This window comes from Belonocnema kinseyi, chromosome 6, assembly GCF_010883055.1.
Source record: "Belonocnema kinseyi isolate 2016_QV_RU_SX_M_011 chromosome 6, B_treatae_v1, whole genome shotgun sequence".
Taxonomy (NCBI): Eukaryota; Metazoa; Arthropoda; class Insecta; order Hymenoptera; family Cynipidae; genus Belonocnema; species Belonocnema kinseyi.
The window spans coordinates 40,219,711-40,240,103 of record NC_046662.1 but is presented as its reverse complement, the minus strand read 5'-3'; the positions used below and the strand labels follow the sequence as shown (position 1 = coordinate 40,240,103).

Genomic DNA, 20,393 nt, shown 5'->3' with positions numbered 1-20,393 from the left:
TTTGTCACTGAGCAGCTATTCTATAATGGTATTAGCAAAGAAAAAAAAATTACGTTTACTTCTCAGTTCACATGTCTCACTTCATTATTAATTAAACACTGTCATTATTTGTAATTACTATATAACATAACCTATATTGTTTTGACACTTGTATCCATTTGAAGTTTCGAACGCAACCATAGAAACTTCATAAACTTGATCCGAAGATGCACGGACTTGACGGAATGGCCAATCCGAATGAAACTTTAAAGGCGCGAAATATGAAAATAACCCTGTATAATGGCTTCTGCCCTGCTGTCATGCAATTCGGATAGCATTCAACTCGCCATGTATGTAAGCCCCAGCGTGTCCACCCTGTATATGTTAAATATGTGTAATATATGCTAGTTGTTTATTATATGTTCATTATATAAAATCATTAATATTAACATTGTAAACAAGCCAATTCGCACCAGTGTACGTGTTAATAGTGTCTTGACTGTTGATTAAATTATATTAATTATTTTACATATATTCGGACTTTTAAATAATAATTATCCACTGTAGGAAGGTGGCCCCTACTTGTATAAATTATAAAAGAAAGTGCAGAGACAATTTTACGCATGCAAAGAGAAGTTGCGAAAGGGAAAAATTAGAACATGATGATAACGAATAACATACAGTTGTGATTGATTGTGATTGTAGTAGTTGATGGCCTGATGGACCTGCAATATTTGTTTTTTTTTTCAATTTCATTATGATTTCGTGAGTAGTATTTTTGAAACGAAGAGATGTTTAATTTTAAAGAGAATTAATTAATCCTTAATTCAGGCTTCAGAACATTTTACTTTCTACCCCGAGAAGATAAATTTTCAGCGAAAAAATTTATTTTTATTCAAGTAGTTGAATTTTCAACACAAAAAGAATTAATTTTTAACCAGACAGTTGCATTTAGAATCAAAAACCTTTCAACCAAAACATACAATATTTTAATAAAAATTTGAATTTTTAACCAAGTAGTTGAATTTTCCTTTTTTAATCAAATAGTTTGGGTTTATGTACAATTGTTGAATTTTGAAGCCAAAAAGACCATTTTTCTATGAAACATTGGAAATTTCATCAAAAAAATTTAATAATAAACAAACCGTGAATTTTTCGACCAAATAGTTGAATTTTTGACCAAAATGTTGAAATTTTAAGCCCAGCAGACTATTTTTATATTATATCAAATTATAAATTGTTAACCCAAAAATATTAATTTTTAACAGAAAAGTTAATTTTTAACCAAATAGTTAAATTCTCAACCAAATACATAGTTAAATAAACAAAGAAACTAAAATAATTTTCAAGTAGGTGGTTACATATGCAACCAATAAAGATGACTTTTTAATAAAGTAGTTGAATTTTCAAAAAAAAAAATTAAATTTTTTAACTAAGAGATGAATTTTGAACAAAAAATCTAAGAGTACACTTTTAAACTAAAAATAATTTACTTTCAACAAAAAAGAGGACTTTACCGGGTCCATATCATGTCACATGCGGCAAGTCTCTGTGCGGCATGTCACATCTGGGGCATGTCACATCTGCGGCATGTCACATCTGAGGCTTGTCACATCTGCGGAATGTTTCATCTGCGGCAAATCACAACTGCGGCATGTCACATCTATGGCATGTCACCTCTGCGGCATGTCACATGTACGGCATGCCTCATCTGCGGCTTGTCACAACTGCGGCATCTCTACCCAGCGGTTTCTCTCCCGCGCGGAATTACTCACTGTGAAATTGACATTTTTGCGGCATCTCTCACCAGTAAAAATTCTCCCAGTGGCATCTCTCCCTTCCAAAAAATGTTTAATGTCCAATTTAAAATGGCTAAACTGAGGAACTCCCTGGACTTCCTGGTCTTCCCGGTGGCATGTCTCTCCCGGAAAATTTTTTCGGGTTCATATTAAAATATTCAAACTGCGGCAAGCCTCCCGGAACTAATTGTCACATCTGCGGCATCTCCTACCAGCGAAAAGTCTCCCCAGTGGCATCTCTCAACCGTGGAAAAATGTTTAAATCCACATCAAAGTAGCAAAAGTGTGACAAGACTCTCACGACTGATTGTCACACCCGCGGCATCTCTCGCCCGCGGCAAGACTCCCCAGCGGCATCTCTCATTCGGGAAAAATTTTTCAATCCACATCAAACTAGAAAAATTGAGGCAAGTCTCCCAGGATTAATTGTCACATTCGCAGCATCCCTCATCAGCGGTAAGTCTCCCCAGCGGCATCTCCCAACAAGAAATATTTTTAAGCACTTCCAAAGATGACGTAACAGCAGCAAGTCTCTCCAGCGGCATCTCTCCCCTAACAAATTTTCTAGGTAGTTTCAAAGATGGCAAAAATGCGGCAAGTCTCCCCAGCGGCATCTCTCCCCCATGCATATTTTTTAAGAACTTCTAAAAATGGCAAAAGTGCAGCAAACTCTCCCCCAAGAAAATTTTGTAAGGAATTCTAAAAATGGCAAAAATGCGGGAAGTCTCCCCAGCGGCATCTCTCCCCCAACAAATTTTCTAAGTAGTTTTTAAGATGGCAAAAATGTGGAAAGTCTTTCCAGTGGCATCTCTCCCCCAAGAAAATTTTGTGAGGACATCTAAAAATGGAAAAAGTGCGGCAAGTCTACAGCGGCATCTTTCCCACAAGAAAATTTTCTAATCAGTTCTAAGGATGGTAAAACTGTAGCTAGTCTTCCCAGCGGAATCTATATCCCTATACAATTTTGTAATTATTTCCAAATATGGAAAAACTGCGGCAAGTAGTATCAAAAAATTTTCTTGGGGGAGAGATGCCGCTGGGGAGACTTGCCGCATTTTTGCCATCTTTAAAACTAATTAGAAAATTTGTTTGAGGTGTGATGCCGCTTGGGAGACTTGCCGCACTTTTGCCGTTTTTAGAAGTTCTTAAAAAATTTTCTTGGGGAAGAGATGCCGCTGGGGAGACTTGCCGCGCTTTTGCCAATTTTAAAAGTCCTCAAAAAAATTTTCTTGGGAGAGAGATGCCGCTGGGGAGACTTGCCGCACTTTTGCTATTTTTAGAAGTTCTTAAAAAATATTCATGGGGGCGAAATGCTGCTGGGAAGACTTGCCACACTTTTGCCATTTTTAAAAGTCCTTTAAAAATTTTCTTGGGTGAGAGATGCCACTGGAGAGACTTGCCGCATTTTTGCCATCTTTAAAACTAATTAGAAAATTTGTTGGGGGTGTGATGCCGCTTGGGAGACTTGCCGCACTTTTGCCATTTTTAGAAGTTCTTAAAAAATTTTTCTTGCGGAAGAGATGCCGCTGGGAAGACTTAACGCGCTTTTGCCATTTTTAAAAGTCCTCACAAAATTTGCTTGGGAGAGAGATGCCGCTGGGGAGACTTGCCGCATTTTTACCATGTTTGGAAGTACTGAACAAATTTTTTTGAGTGATAGATGCCGCTGGAGAGACTTGCTGTAGTTGTTCCACCTTTAGAAGTACTTAACAAGTTTTTTCGGGAGATAGATGCCGCTGAGGAGGCTTACCGCAGTTACGTCATCTTTGGAAGTGCTTAAAAATATTTCTTGGGGGAGAGATGCCGCTGGGGAGACTTGCCGCTGATGAGAGATGCTGCGAATGTGACAATTAATTCTGGGAGACTTGCCTCAGTTTTGCCAGTTTCATGTGAATTGCAAAATTTTTCCTGAATGGGAGATGCCGCTGGGGAGTTTTGCGGCAGGGGAGAGATGCCGCAGGTGTGACAATCAGTCGTGGGAGACTGATTTGGATTTGAACATTTTTCCACGGGTGAGAGATGCCACTGGGGAGACTTTTCGCTGGTAGGAAATGCCACAGATGTAACAATTAGCTCCGAGAGGCTTGCCGCAGTTTTATTATTTTAATATGAACCCAAAAATTTTTCCGGGGGAGAGATGCCACCGGGAAGACAACTAGTCTAGGTAGACTTGCCTCAGTTTAGCCATTTTTAATTGGACATTAAACATTTTTTGGAAGTGAGAGAATTTTAGTGTTGAGAGATGTCGCAAAAATGTCAATTTCACAGTGAGAAATGCCGCGCGGGTGAGAAACCGCTGGGTAGAGATGCCGCAGTTGTGACATGCCGCAGAGGTGACATGCCACAGATGTGACATGCCGCAGTTGTGACTTACCGCAGATGAGACATTCAGCAGATGTGACATGCCGCAGGTGAGACTCGCCGCAGAGAGACTTGCCGCATGTGACATGATATGGACCCCTTTTTGACAACATAAAGGAATTTTCAAATAAATAATTAAGTTTTTGAAAAAATTGTTTAATTTTTAACAAAATAATTGAATTTTCAACAAGATAATCAAATTTTCAACAAAATAGTTAGATTTTTATTCAATAAACAATTAGCAAGAAAGATGACATATTTTACAAACAAAAAATAATTTTCAATCCAAAAGCAAGAATATTCTATATAAAAAAATCTTTAACAAGAGAATTAGATTTTCTACCAATAAAGGTCACATTTTAAGAAAATAGTAGAATTTTCAACAAAATAGTTTAATTGTCAATTAAATAGTAAAATTGTCTACCAAAGTAGTTTCATTTTCAACCCAAAAAGACTAATTTACAAGAAAACAGTTGAATTTTCAACTAAAATTTTTTGTATATATTTGAAATGAATTAAATTAATGAATAAACTTAAATAATTAAAACTATAAACTAAAAAAGTCACATTTCTACCCAAAAAGACGAATTTGTAAGAAAACAGTTAAATTTTCAACCAAAAAAGATGACTTTTAAAAAAATAGTGGAACTCTTGAACAAAATAATTAAATTCTTTAACCAAAAGGGATGTATTCGGAACAAAAAATATAATAGTAAGCTTTTCAAATAAAAAATAATTGACCTTCAACAAAAAAAGATTATCCAAAAAGACGAATGTTTGACAAAACATTTGAATTTTGGACCAAAAAGACGAATTTTCAACGAAAGAGTTGAACTTTAAATCAAAAAAGATTTTTGAGCAATAAAAAAAAAAGTTAATTCAAAATTTTGCGTTTTAAGCATAAGAGACGAAAATTTCACAAAATAGTTTTATTATTAACTCGAAAATGTTAATTTTGTAAAACAAAGTTGAATCTCCAACAAATAGTTCAATTTTCTACAAAAAGAACAAGGAATGGAATAATTATATTTTCAGGTCAAAAAATTAATTTTCAACAAAAAAGTAACGAATGTTCAAAACCAAAAAGATGAATTTTTAACCAATAATATACTAGTAGACTTTTCAGTAAAAAATAATTGACTTTTGAGAAAAAATTGTGGAATTTTCTTATTTGGTTCTATTATTTCAGTTCGCATTTAAGCGAAAAAACGAGAAAAAGGGGAAATTTCTTGCAAACAGGGAAAAAACGAGAAATGTAAATAAGTTTAGAAATAGCATAATATTGTTATAATAAAACAATTTTTTCAGGAATAAATTCTAAATAAATTCTAAAGCATGACATAATGTTCACTTTTAAGGGTCGATGCCAAAGAGCTGAAAATTTTTTTAAGAGGCAAACAATTATTTGAAAAAAAGATTTCAAAATTTAATGTTCAGCGAAATTCTTAATATTTTTTTAACAACCCATAAGCAAAGATTTCAATTAAAAATTTATTTAAAGCAGAAAATTTCACTGATTTTTTTAATTTTCGGAAAATCTGAAATTCTCAAACTGAAAAAGAATTGAGAAAAATAAAAAACCAACCTGTTTGGTATGAGGCGAGGAGTGTCAAGGGTCGTGCGGACAATCAAAGTTGAGTTCAATAAGTGCTTCTCCTGTACAGAGAACCCCTCATTCACTCACTCAAAACCAATAATGCATTTTAAAATCAGCCTACTATTTTCAAAAAAAAGTTAATTCTACATCAAGGTACCAACAGAATTATAAAAAATAACATAATAAAACTAGGGAATTCGAGAAATAAACGAGCAAGAAAAGAGAGGGTGGCCGCAAAACTCACCTTTTAAAATTCCCTGACTTTTCCCTGAATAATTTTTTATTTTCCCTGATTATTAATATTTAAATGCTTGTAGCATTTTTAATATACAATCTTTTATCAATATAATAAAATAATTTATAATTTATTATATTCAGACCTGCCACAGTAATTTATTTGAAAAAGTGAAAAATGTACTTTTCTGTATTTAAAACAAAAAAGTGACTAATTGCTAACATAAAAAGTTAATAAAAGTGACTGATCTGCGACAATAATGTGTCCAATGTTCTTCTTAATTAATTAATTTTATTAAAATTTGAGTGAATTAAACCAAATTTACGAGAAAAGAGCAAAATTCGATGAAATTGATAAAAGTTTAAGATGAATTGAAAACAATTACAAAATATGGAAAAATTAATTAAATACCGTAAGAAATACAAAAAACAAAAATTCACCGCGTTTATTGGTTTTAGAAAATTTCAAGTAAAATAAAAAAAATCAAGAGAATTTGTGAAAAAATTATTTGAAAACCTCTTCCAATCTTCGAAACCCTACGAAATACCTAACTTCTTGTAAATAAATTGTTTGAACTTTATTAAAATATTATAGATAAAAAATCAAATAAATTGTTAAAAGCCTTTAATTCTTTAAAATATTTCACATCCTTTAAAATCTTTTCAAATTCCATGAAACTTTTTAAAGCTCTTTAAAACTCCCTAAAATATTTATAAGAAAACCTAAAATCTTCATATCATTGAAATCTTTTAAAATTCTTTCGAATCTCTTAAAAAACATTAGAATATTTTAAATATTTTGAAATCTTTGGAAATCCTTTAAAAATTTTTTAATCTCTTGAAGATCTCTCGGGAATTTTAAAAATACCCTAAAAGATTTGAAATATTTTTAAATTCCTTAAAATTATTGAAATATATTTTTAAAAAATCATTAGGATCTTTTGAACTTAATCAAAATATTTCAAATTTTTTAATACCACTTGAAACTTAAATCTTTTTTAAGCTTTTTAAAACTCCATGACAGATTTCAAAATACCCTAAAACTTTGAAATATTTGGAAAGTCCTTCAAATTATTGAAACCTATTAAAAACTTATTGGAATCTTTTAAAATAACCTAAGATATTTCAAATTTTTGTATATCCCTTGAAACTTTTAAAAATTCCTGGAAATGTAGAAAAACCTCAAATCTCTAAAATACTTTGGAATACCTTAAAATTATTAAAATATATATAAAATTCTTCGTAGTACATTAAAATGCTCAAAAAATTTTAGAAATATTTTGAAATTCTTTAAAACTTTTTAAATCTTTTGAAAATATCTTGGGAATTGAAAAAAAAAACTAAAATCTTTGAAATCCTTTAAAACCCCTCCAAATGATTGAATCTATAACAAATTCATAGGGATCTTTTAAAATAATCTACAATATTTAAAGCAATGAATATCTTTTGATATCTGGAAAATTTTTAGAGCTCTTGAAAGTTCCTTGGATGCATTTTTAGAAATACGCTTAAATTTTTTAAATTCTTTGAAATCCCTTCTAAAAATAGAAATCAATTCAAAATTCCTTGGAACATTTTAAAGATCCTAAATCATTAGTAATGCCTTAAAATAATTGACTATTTTTTTAATTCTACGAAATCTCTGCATTCTTGTGAATAAATTCTTTGAAATCCATAAATATATTATAAAACCCTGTAAGGTATTATTTCACTGGAATATATTAAAAATATCTTTTAATAATTTAAAATGCCCTTAAATATTTTAAATCTTTCGAAATCCTTTGAAACTTTTTAAATCTCTTGAAAATTCCATAAAATTTGAAAAATGCCCAAAATTCTTTGAAATCATTTGAAATTCTTTCAAGCGACTGAAATATGTTAAACAATTTTAAGAATTTTTAAAAATACCCTAAAATATTTTAAATCGTTTGAAATCCCTTGACACTTTTCAAAGTTCTTGAATATTCCTTGGTATTTTTGAAAAAGCCATAAAAGCTTTAAAAGCCTTTGAAATCCCGTAAAATTATTGAAATCTATTAAAAATTTATTGAAATCTTGTTCAATACCCTAAAACATATCAAATACCTTAAAACTGTTTAAAGCTCTTAAAAATTCCTTGGAATTTTTTAAAACCCCTAAAACCTTTAAAATCCTTTCAAATTATTGACATATATTAAAAATGTTTTGGAATGTTTGAAAACATCCTAAAAGATTTCATAAGAATTCAAGAAAATTCAAAAATATGTATATAACTGAATGCAAGAGTGATTGCAGTGATCTAAAAAGTGAATTGAGAAATAAAAAGTTCCCTCAAGTCACTGTGTGTCAGTCCTGATTGCAATTTTTAGTTTTCTGACCAACAAAATTCCCTGATTTTTTTCCTGATTTCCAGGTTTTACCTGACTTGCGGCCACCCTGAAAACAGTTTATAAAAAATAATGGTGGTGTATGTATCAGCGATATATTATTTAAACACTAGCAACTAAATTAGTTTGTAACTACAAAAACGTCTATTGCTGAAATGAGAGTGAATTCCTTGTAAATCACTATATGCCAATGTATTGTCGAATTAATGTTAACACTTTTGGTTAATAGTTAATTTACATATTTAAAGAAAACGCATGCAAAAAAAGCAAAATGTAAAGAAGTGGACAATCCCATTCTCGAATAATTCTCCACACTCCACACTAATCTGCAACTACAAAAACCAATGAGGGACCGTAATTAAAATAAGTAACAGCTCAAGGGGGGGGGCGAGAAGTTTTGTTACAATTTGTTACAATAGAGGGTCCTTCACTTATGTACGTAATTTTTTTTAATTCGCAAAAACTTTCTCCTAAAGATTATCTTTTTAGTTATAAATTGTGTCATTTGGTTGAAAATTTAACAATTTTCTTAAAAAGGCAGCCTTTCTGGTTCCAAATTCAACTGTTTTGTTAAAATTCTTTTTTGGTTCAAAATTCAACTCTTTTCGTTGAAAATTAACCTTTTGTTTAAAATTCATATCTTGTTTCTGATGAGTCCACCGAAAATATTTTTTAGTGAAAATTTTTTTTCTGAAAATTTGTCTTTTTATTTTAAAAGTTCATCTTTTTAGCAGAAATATTGCATCTTTCTTGAAAAAACATCCAATTGTTTTGTTGAAAATTCAACTATTTCTTGGAAAATTGACTTTTTGTTTGAATTGAATATTTTGTTGTTAAAAAATGAACTTAATTTTTTTTTGGATGAAAGTTCATTTAAAACAAGAAAATTTGATGTTTTTTATTAAAAAGTCATCTGTTTTAAGATCAATTTAATTTTTCTTTGATATAAATGCAACTATTTGGTAGAGAATTCAACTATTTTGTTAAAAAATCGTCCTTTTTGGTGGTAAAAAGTTCGTCTATTTGGATTCAAAATTCAATTTTTATCCTAGATACTTATTTTTTGTTAAAAAATTTCTATTTTGATCTTGAAAACTCTAATGGAATCTTTTTTGGATGAAAATTTAACTATTTTATTTTTTATTCTTTTTTTTTAATTAAAAATTCTTCTTTTTTTGAGAATTTCACATTTCTTGGATAAAAATGCAACTGTTTGGTTAAAAATTAAAATATCCGGTAAAAATTCATCCTTTTTGGTCAGAAATGCGGCTTTTTGGATTGAAAATTCAATTGGAAAAAATTCGTCTTTTTGGATTAAAAACTTAATTTTTCGTAGAAAATTTGCTTGTTTAAAATTTACATTTTGGTGTTCAGAGATGAACTGAAAACTTTTCTGGATGAAAGTTCATTCAAAAAAAGAAAATTTGTCGTTTTTTATTAAAAATTCATGTGTTTGAAAATCAATTTAATTTTTCTTGGATAAAAATGCAACTATTTGGTAGAGAACTCAACTTTTTTTAAATTCGTCCTTTTTGGTGATAAAAAATTCATCTTTTTGAATTGTAAATTCAATTTTATCTTTTTTGGATAAAAATTCAACTATTTTTATTTTATTGTTTTAAATTAAAAATTCATCTGTTTTAAGATATTCACCTTCCTTTAATAAAAAAGCACCTGTTTGGTTAAAAATTAAAATATTGGGTAAAAAGTCATACTTTTTGATTGACAACGCGGCTTTTTGGATTGAAAATTCAATTTTTTTCGTAGAAAATTGACTTTTTGTTTAAAATTTACATTTCGGTGTTGAAAAATGAACTGAAATTTCTTTCTGAAAGAAATTTCATTTTAAAAAAGGAAATTGGTCGTTTTTCATTTAAAATGCATCTGTTTTATTAAAAATGTCACCTTTTTGGATTGAAATGAAACTATTTGGTAGGGAATTGAACTATTTTGTTAAAAATTCGTCCTAATTGGTTGTAAAAATTCGTTTTTTTTTATTGAAAATTGAATTTTTTCGCAGAAACTTATTTTTTGTTGAAAAATTCATATTTTGATCTTGAAAATTCAACTGGAATCTTTTTTGGATCAAAATTCAACTCTTTTTTTCTTAATGAAAAATTCATCTGTTTTGAGAATTTCATCTTTTTTGGATAAAAATGCAATTGTTTGGTTAAACATGAAATTATTTGATTAACAAGTCTTGGTTTAAAAGTTAAAAAGTTGTGATTGAAAATGCATCTTTTTGGATTAAAAATTAATTTTTTTTTGGTAGAAACTTATTTCTTGTTTAAAAGTTCAAATTTTGATCGTCAAAAGTCAACTGAAATATTTTTAAAGATTTATGTTCTTTAATCGTAAATTCTCTGTCTGGTAAGAAAATAACTTCCTTGGTTTGAAATTTCATGTTTGTTGGGTAAAAATGCATCAGTTTCGTAAAAGATTAATTTTTTGCTGAAAAGTCATAGTTTTGGTTTGAAAATTCAATTTTTTAGATAAAATTCGTCTTCTGGCTTGAAGGTTAAAATTTTTAAAGTTTTATTTCTTCCTTAGTGAAAAATCTTTACTTGCTGAAAATTCGTCTTTTTGGTCTTCAAATTTTTTGTGCGTAAATTATGTATTTTTCGATTGAAATATAAAAAATGACACTTTTTTGTTGGGAATTAATCTTCTTAGGTTAAGCATTTAACTTGTATGTTCAAAATTAAATAATTTTCTTGAAAGTTCAAGTATTATGTTAAAAAGTCATCTTCTATATCGGAAAATACATTTAATTTTGTTTAAAATAAATAATTAGATATGAAAATTATAAATTGATATCTGAAATTCTGTTTTATTCTGTTTATGAAAGATTCTAAGTTAAAATATTACCAGATTAAAATGCTGATATTTAAATCTTAATGATCAAGGAAAACGAAAAATTAGTCAAAGAAAAATAAGTGAATTTTGAAAATTTTGAAAAAAAAATGTTGAAAAAAAAGGGTACTCTGCCTAATTCTTTCAGCAATAACAAGCAAAACATTTTTGTAAACTAAAAATTACGTACAGTAAGAGGGGTGGGGTAAGAAATATTTTTTTACGGTTTATTACATGGGCCTATAATCTGTTACGTAATTAATGTACGGCCCCTAAGCTAAAGTGTCATAAAATCATGTGCAACAGAATTGTAGAAAATTTGAGGATCTTTTTGGGATCTCACGAGTGTACTGAAATGATAAAATCACAATAAATGTTGAAACAATATAGAACCAGCAACCAGTGAGTGTAGAGTGGCAGTTCGATAGGAAAGAATTCACAGCCTGCTTAAACTGAAACCAAGCAGAAAAGCTACACTCGCTAATTAAATGAGAATATCGAACCTTGGTCGTGGTTTTTCAGGCAGACGATTGCTTCCCAGTCTCTCCCTGAACGGAGAACTGCCAACAAGACTCGTCTGTAAAGGTTCAGGACAAAAAGGTGATAATTACCGAGGAAAAATAATTTTAGGCTCTGTGGAGCAGCTTTATTTGGGGAGGAAAATTATCGACATTGAGAGAATCCAATTAGAAATTGTTATTAGATTTAATTATTAATCTCTTTCGTATTTTTAGTATCTCAAAAAATCGAATACTCATCATAATCAAATATTCCATTTGATTTTTAATGAGATTATCACCCATAATTTTGCATTAAGGAATAACGACAAACTACGAGGTCTTTTTTTAAATACATCAAATGCAGGGGACACTTAACAACCATTTTTCAAATATCAGGGAATATTCTAACAAAAATTGATATGTTCCCTATTTTTATTTCGGGTATTTTATTCCTAAAAATTAAAAGCAAAAAAACTATTGTTAACAATCAAAATATTAAATATTAAATTGAAATAGACATTTTATTGAAAAAGTGTATTCATGACAGTTTGTTAATAAGGGCAATTTAAAAAGTGTTTCTAAATTAAAGCGTTAAAAATGTTGAAAAATTGTAAATCTTAAAATTGAAAGATTTAAATGTTTAGAAATAAATAATTTTTTTAAATATTTAAATTGATAAGCTTTCTCGAATTTTTACAATAAAAATTATATAATTCCAAATTTTTTAAGAGAAAACACATTTTTCATAATTTCAAGTTGATAAAATAAAAAAATTTCCTATTCAATAAATTTAAAAAGAAAATATTTCACTTGAAAATTGTTAAATTTAACAAAATGAAATTTAAAGCACTCGCAATTTTAGAAAAGCATTATAATTCTGACTTTGAACATCCGATAATTTTTCATAATAAGAATTACAATTCTGATTTGAAACAAAGAATTTTGTAAATCATGATAATTCTGGACTTGAAGAAGGATTGTTTTTATAAAGCCCCTTTTTAAAAATCTGAATTAAAATTATTTTTGCTCAAATTTCCCGTTCCACGTAAAAATTACCTGTTCCAAAAGAAAATTATAATTATTTACGAAGGAAAATGATAACTCTGCGGAACTTTTTTATATTTAATTTATTTATTCCGAGTCCAAACTCAGAATTCTAATTCTTTTATGAAATTCCCGCCCTACATTTAATGTAATTTATTTCGGAAACTTCCTGTCCTGAAATGAAAATTGTAATTCCTTGCGAAAATTGACTGTACTAAACGTAAAATTATATTTCTTCATTGAAATTCTATGTCGCAATTAAAAATTTTTTTTTTCGAAATTTCCCTGTTCCATGTCAGAATAATTGTAACCACTTTTAATTGGCATATTAGTACATTCGCGAAAAAAAATCCTGGTGACTGAATCCAATTCCCGGTTTTTTGTAAATTTTAAAAATAAACTTAAAACATTATTAATTTTTTGTTCAAGAGTTATATATGAATTTTCAATAATCGAAAAAAATTTCAATCGAAACGACACAAAGTCCATTTTAAAATAAAACTCTACTTTTTGACTACAATTATATTCTATTTAAATAACAAGAAAAAAATAAAACCTCTAAGTAATTAAAACATAAAATAATTATTTCTACAATATTTTTTTATTTCATATTATCTATTATCTAAAATAATATACAAGAAAAGAAAGGACAATTGGTTTTGATAATTGACGAAAGTTAATATCTTGACTTGAGAATTAATATATAAATTTAATGTTTCCTGTTTAACACTTGAAGTGCATTGTGGGTGTCAGACACCCCAAGAAATTTTCAAACTCTTATCTTTTTTGAAAGCACCCATGTTGCAATATTTTTTTATGAAAGTACACTATTTCAAAAGCATAGTCATAAATTTTCAGGTTAAAATAATTAAAATTGCGAGGGTTATGAATTAATAAGTAAAAACACATTTTTTCACTTTTTTCAATAATTTTTTAACAAACTTAAAATAAATAAATGGCTATAAAATCCACTCTGCCTTATAAAAGATACCTTGGACTATAAGGCATAATTTTATAGAGGCAAAATATTCAATAGGGGTTAAACAATACATGATTAAATTCGCTGGGGTGTTTAACACCCACGATGCACTTTACCGTGAATTTTACAATGTATGCACTTTGAGGGTTAAAATGATCGATTTCGGTTAAAAAAAGTTAACGTAGACCAAAAATTGTTCAGAAAATTACAAATATTTTTTAAAATACAAATTTTTTAATTAAAAATACGATTTTTCGACGAAACAAAATATATAATCCGAAATTCTTCAAAGATTCTAAATCTTGTTCAAATGATAATTTTTGTCCAAAATTCCAATTTTCGAAGTAAACCGCCAAAGTAACCTTAAATTGTTCAAAAGTTATTACACTTCTTTGAAATGTTAAAAATGAAAATCATTAATTTAATGACTTTTTGTTTATATAGATACAAATTTCAAGTGAAACACACTAACATTACACTACAGTTATTAAAAAAAAATTGTAAAAATTCTTTGCAATCTAATAATTTTGTATAAAAAAAAACAATAACTTCTCACGAAGTATACTAACATAACAGAAAATTGTTTAGAATTATAAATATTTTTCGATATAACTATTTTTGTTATAAAATACAAATTTTTAGCACAAAACGACAATATAAGCTAAAATTGTTCAAATATGCGAATTGAAAAATGTCGTCTTTACTAATCATAATACCAATTTCCAATGAAAAACACTGAAATAATTCAAAATGGTTAAAAGCCTATAAATTTTGTTCTAATTATAATGATTTTAGGTTTAAAATACGTAAAATACCAATTTTTTAAGAGTAAAACGCTAATGCAAGCTAAAATTGTTGAAAATTATGAAACTTTGAAATAAAAAATAAAAATTCAAAAGGTTTAAATCTTTTAAATCGAAAATTTCTTATTACTAATGAAATGCACATTTCATCTGTAAAAAGCCTACATGACCTAAAATTGTTTAAAATTGCGAATCTTGATGATTTTTTATTAAAAATACCAATATCCGGCGAAAAAAAAACTAAAACCTACAATTTTTAGGAAATTTAAGTCTTCTTCGAAACTTTCTGATTTAATACTAAAATTCGGTTTTAAAATTTATAATTGCCGGCGAAAGTACAATCATAAAAAACATAATATTTACAATAACTTTATTAAACAACTCAACAGTTTTAATTTTACCGCGCAACCTTTTTAGATCGGATATCAAATAATTAAGGAAAAACTCTATCTTATTGTTTGAATATACCCTGAAAAGTATTAACAACATTTCTGCATTAAATAAAAAAAGCAGAAATTTCAAGTGTAATTTAAGGTAAATAAAAAATGACAAGCATTGCAAAATCGTGGGTGCAAACGATGAAAATTTTACTATATTTTTCTTATAATCAGAACATGAAAGAGGCGAAAGGAGATTATTTTTGTATAAAAAATTAAATCTCTCTCCCACTTTTCATCAGTGGTGTAGTGTCATTTTCTTATCATACGCAAAATTTTTAGATTTATGGACCATCCACAAACTGCGTTGTATTTTCAACCCAATAAGATTTTCTACCCAAATAGATGAATTTTCAACACAAAAAGTCAAATTAAAAAAAAATTAATAACTTTTAACCAAACAAAAGTTTCGACCAAAAATTATAACTTTAACAAAATAGTTAAATTTTTCAAAATAATTAGATTTATAACAAAATAGTTCAATTTCTAACCAAATAGTTAAATTTACAGCATACAAGTATAAATTTTCAATCAAATATTTGAAATTCTAAACAAAAAATATTAAAATTCAATCAAATATTTGCACTCATAAGACAAAAAGAGCAAATTGTTATGACACAATTGAGTTTATATCAAAAAATTTCATTTTCAACCAAGAAAAATTAATTTTTTAACAAGATAGTTGAATTATCAAACAAAAAGTTGAACTCTCAACAAACAAGACTAATTTTCTATTCAAAAAGATGAATTTTTAACAAAATATATGAATTTTCAACCAAAAAGTAGGATTTTCAACAAACAAGGTTAATTTTCTACCCAAAAAGAGGACTATTCAACAAAATAAATTAATTTTCTACCGGATGGTTGAAATTTTAACAAATACAATACAAAGAATAAATTTTCAACAATAAATGGATTAGTTAATTTTTCAGTTTAAAACTGAAAAAAAAAAGAATTTTCACCAAAGTTGTTAAATTTTTAACCAAAAAGATTAATTTAATAACAAAAAGACGAATTTTTAAATAAAATTCAAGAATTTTAGAATCCAGAAAGTTGTATTTTCAAATAAAAAAAAGAATTTTTAAACAAAAAGATTAATTTACTACCAAAAAAGACGATTTTTAAATCAAATTCAAGAACACTATACCAAAAAAATTGAAATTTCAACTGAAAAAGATAAATTTTCAAACAAAAAGGTTCATTTACCAGCAAAAAGACAAATTTTCCAAAAAATTCAAGAATACTCAATCAAAAAGATGAATTTTTAAACTAAGAGATGAATTTTCTACTAACAAAAAAACAATTTTTAATAAAATTCAAGAATTCGCAATCAAAAATATGAATATTTGAACTAAAAGATTAATTTTCTAATACAAAAAAAAAAACAATTTTGAATTATTTTCAAGAATTGTCAACCAAAAAGTTGAATTTTCAACTAAAAAATAAGAATTTATAAACAAAAAGATTAATTTAATACCAAAAACGACGATTTTTCAATACAATTCAAGAGTTCTCAACCAAAAAGTTGAATTTAAAAAAAAATCTGGTTTAATTCAACTTTAAAACCTAGTCGTTACATTTTTAAATAAAAATATAAATTTTGTAGAAATAAATTTTTTTTAACAAAACTAAAAACTTTTCAATCAAACAGTTAAATTTTCTACAAAAAAGATGAATTTTTAATAAAGGACATCAATTCACTGCCAAAAAAGACGAATTTCCACTTAAGTTCAAGAATTTGCAACTAAAAAGATACAATCTTAAACAAAAAGATTATTTTACTACCAAAACAGGCGAATTTTCAATGAAATTCAAGAATTCTCAGCAAAATAGTTAACTTTTAAACTAAAAAAGATGATTTTTCAAACAAAAAGATTAATTCACTACCAAAAAATACAAAATTTCGATAAAATTCCAAAATTCTCAACTAAAAAGTTGAAGTTCGAAGAAAGAAATTTTTTTTATTTTTAAGAATGTAGTTTTAGTTTAAAACCTAGTTGTTAAATTTTTAACTAAAAAAATACATTTTTAAACAAAAAGATTAATTTTATATTAGAAAAAAAAAACGAATTTTTCACAAAATTCAAGAATTCTGAACCAAATAATTAACTTTTAACATAAAAAGGAGGATTTATAAACAAAAAGATTTATTCACTACAAAAAAAGACGAATTTTCAATGAAATTGAAGGATTCTCAACTAAAATGTTAAATTTTTAACTAAAAAAGATGAATTTTTGAACAAAGAGATTAATTTACAACCAAAAAAGACGAATTTTCAATCAGATTAAAAAATTCTGAACCAAAAAGTTGAATTTTTAAAGAGAAAGAAAAATTACTTTTTTTTATTTTTTAAAAAGTTGTTCAACATTTAAACCTGGCTGTAAACATTTTTAACAAAAAAAATGTATTTTTAAACAAAAAGATTAATTTTCTATCGAAAAAAACGAGTTTTTTACCAAATTCAAGAATTCTTAAACAAACATTTGAAGTTTTAACGAAAAAAGATTTATTCACTACCAAAAAAGACGAATTTTCAATAAAATTCAAGAGTTCTCAACCGAAACGTTAAATTTTCAACTAAAAAAGATTAATTTTTAAACAAAAAAGACGAATTTTCAATCAAATTGAAAACTTCTGAACCAAACAGTTTAATTTTTGAAGAAAAATTAATTTTTTTTAATTTTTAAGAAAGCAGTTCAACATTTAAATCTCGTTGTTAAATTTTTAACCAAAAAGATGCATTGTTAAACTAAAAGATTAATTTTCTACTGAAAAAACGAAATTTTTAATCAAATTCAAGAATTCTCAACAAAAAATTTGAATTTTCAACTAAAAAAGAAGAATTTACAAACAAAAAGATTTATTCACTACCAAAAAAAGACGAACTTTCAATCAAATTCAAGAGTTCTCAACCAAAAAGTTGAATTTTAAATAAAATTCCAAAAGAAGTCATAAGTAAATGACTTTACTCTTGCCAAAAATATAACTTTTGCACACAACAACAAAAAATTACAAATTTAAAGAATTTTCAACCTAACAGTTAAATTTTCAAATAAAAAAGATTTTAACGGATTTTAATTAAAATTCAAGAATTCTAAACCAAAACGTTAAATTTTTACCCAAAAAGATGCATTTTTAAACTAAAAGATTAATTTTCCACGAATTTTTAATCAAAATCAATAAAATTCTCAACAAAAAATTTGAATTTTTAACTAAAAAGGAAGAATTTATAAACAAAAAAATTTCTTCACTACCAAAAAGACGAATTTTCAATAAAATTCAAGAGTTCTCAACCAAAAAAGTAAATTTTTAACTAAAAAAACATTAATTAAAAAAAAGATAAATTTACTACCAAAAAAGACGAATTTTAAATTAAATTTAAAAATTCTGAACAAAAAAGTTGAATTTTTAAAGAAAATGAAAAATTACTTTTTTTAATTTTTAAGAAAGTAGTTCAACATATAAATCTCATTGTTAAATTTTTAATGAGAAAGATGCATTTTAAAACTAAAAGATTATTTTTTTATTGAAAAAACGAATTTTTAATCAAATTCAAGAATTTTCAACAAAAAATTTCAATTTTCAACTTCAAAAGAGGAATTTACAAATAAAAAGATTTTTTTACTACCAAAAAGACGAATTTTCAAAAAAAATTCAAGAGTTCTCAACCAAAAAGTTGAATTTTCATTATAGAACTTATTGATTGATTTTTAAGAAACTAGTTCAAGTTTAAAAACTATTACTTAAATTTTTAACCAAAAAGGTGACTTTTCTACCAAGAAAAAAAAATGTTTAACCAAAAAGTTAAAATTTCAACTAAAAATAATGATTTTTTTAACAAAAAGATTAACTTACTACCAAAGAAAGATGAATTTTCACTAAAATTCAAGAATTTGCAACTTAGAAAGATGAATTTTTAAAGAGAAAGAAAAATTACTTTATTTTTATTTTTAAGAAAGTAGTTCCACTTTAAAATCCTAGTTGTTAAATTTTAAAACAAAAAGATTAATTTTCTACCGAAAAACAACGATTTTTTAACAAAATTCAAGAATTCTGAAACAAATAGTTGAACTTTCAGCTAAAAAAAAGATTTTTTAAAGAAAAAAATAAATTTAATACGAACAAAGGCGAATTTTCAATAAAATTAAAGAACTCTCAATCAAAAAGTTCAATTTTTAAAGAGAAAGAAAATTTTTTAAGAAAGTAGTTCAACTTTAAAATCTACTTGTTTAATTTTTTAAGAAAAAGATTAATTTTCTACCGAAAAAGAATTTTTATACAAAAAGAATAATTTTCTACCAAAAACATTGATCATCTAGAAACGTTACCATATGTCCTATAGACACAAAAATTTCTCTAAATTCTAAAAGGTAGCGTAACGTTACTTTTACAGCCCCCCGCCCCCGACCCATCATAAAATGGTAACGCAGTTAATGGAAAGTAACGTCAGGTAACTTTTTATTTTAAATATACACCACTGCCTTTCATGTACTTACACGAAAAGAAAAATATAAATTGTAAGACTTTCAAAATTTATAAAAAAAAACTGTGTGCATTTTGCAAATTCATTAATCAAGCGTTATTATATGTATGAATAGTGCTATTGTTTTAAGAAATGTTAACGCTACAAAACCAAAAATATTAGACCGTGCTGGGAAAATAAAAGAAAGGGAACTTGTAAATTTAAAGATAATTAATCGTAGATGAGTACCGTGCGTAATATTTTTTTTTTTCGTCCCAAAATGCTCAATATCGTCCCGATCGAAACTGAATGAGAATTATGCAAATTGAGGAAGACATTAGGGAGTATTTTAATATTAATTGAAACTTATCGAGGTTACAGGTGGGGAGGAAGTACCTGATGGTTAGTGAGAAATATCAGGCTCGTACTGTGCCTTCGCCTGGTCAAATGGGAGGCAGGATCTCTCGTAGGGGCCCCACCTAAAGCTGTCGGACTCTGAAACATATCATGCTGTATGCGCTTTCCCTATTTACATTTTCATCAATACACTTTTTTTCCTTTTTCTTTTTCCTTTTGATTTTCATGATTTTCCCTTCAACTGAAAAGTAAAATCGCTCCACATCTACATTTTCGAGAAATAATTTTAATTGCAGGACAATTATACAGGGTGGACACGCTGGGGCTTACATACATGGCGAGTTGAGTGCTACCCGAATTGCATAACAGCAGGGCAGAAGCCATTATACAGGGGTATTTTCATATTTCGCGCCTTTAAAGTTTCATTCGGATTGGCCATTCCGTCAAGTCCGTGCATCTTCGGATCAAGTTTATGAGAGTTTCTATGGTTGCGTTCGAAACTTCAAACGGATACAAGTATCAAAACAATATAGGTTATGTTATATAGTAATTACAAATAATAACAGTGTTTAATTAATAATGAAGTGAGACATGTGAACTGAGAAGTAAACGTAATTTTTT

General features: G+C 27.3%; 1 protein-coding gene across 1 annotated transcript in view; it reads right to left on the bottom strand.

The window, feature by feature from the left end:
* The window catches only part of LOC117175345 (GATOR complex protein Iml1), a 147,632-nt gene that overhangs the window by 35,753 nt on the left and 91,486 nt on the right, over positions 1–20,393 (bottom strand). Inside the window, exons 12-13 of the mRNA XM_033365052.1 lie at positions 19,812–19,910; positions 11,693–11,766 (exon numbers count right to left, since the gene is read on the bottom strand). Coding sequence (XP_033220943.1) covers positions 11,693–11,766; positions 19,812–19,910 — 173 coding nt within the window. The remainder of the gene's footprint in view (positions 1–11,692; positions 11,767–19,811; positions 19,911–20,393) is intronic.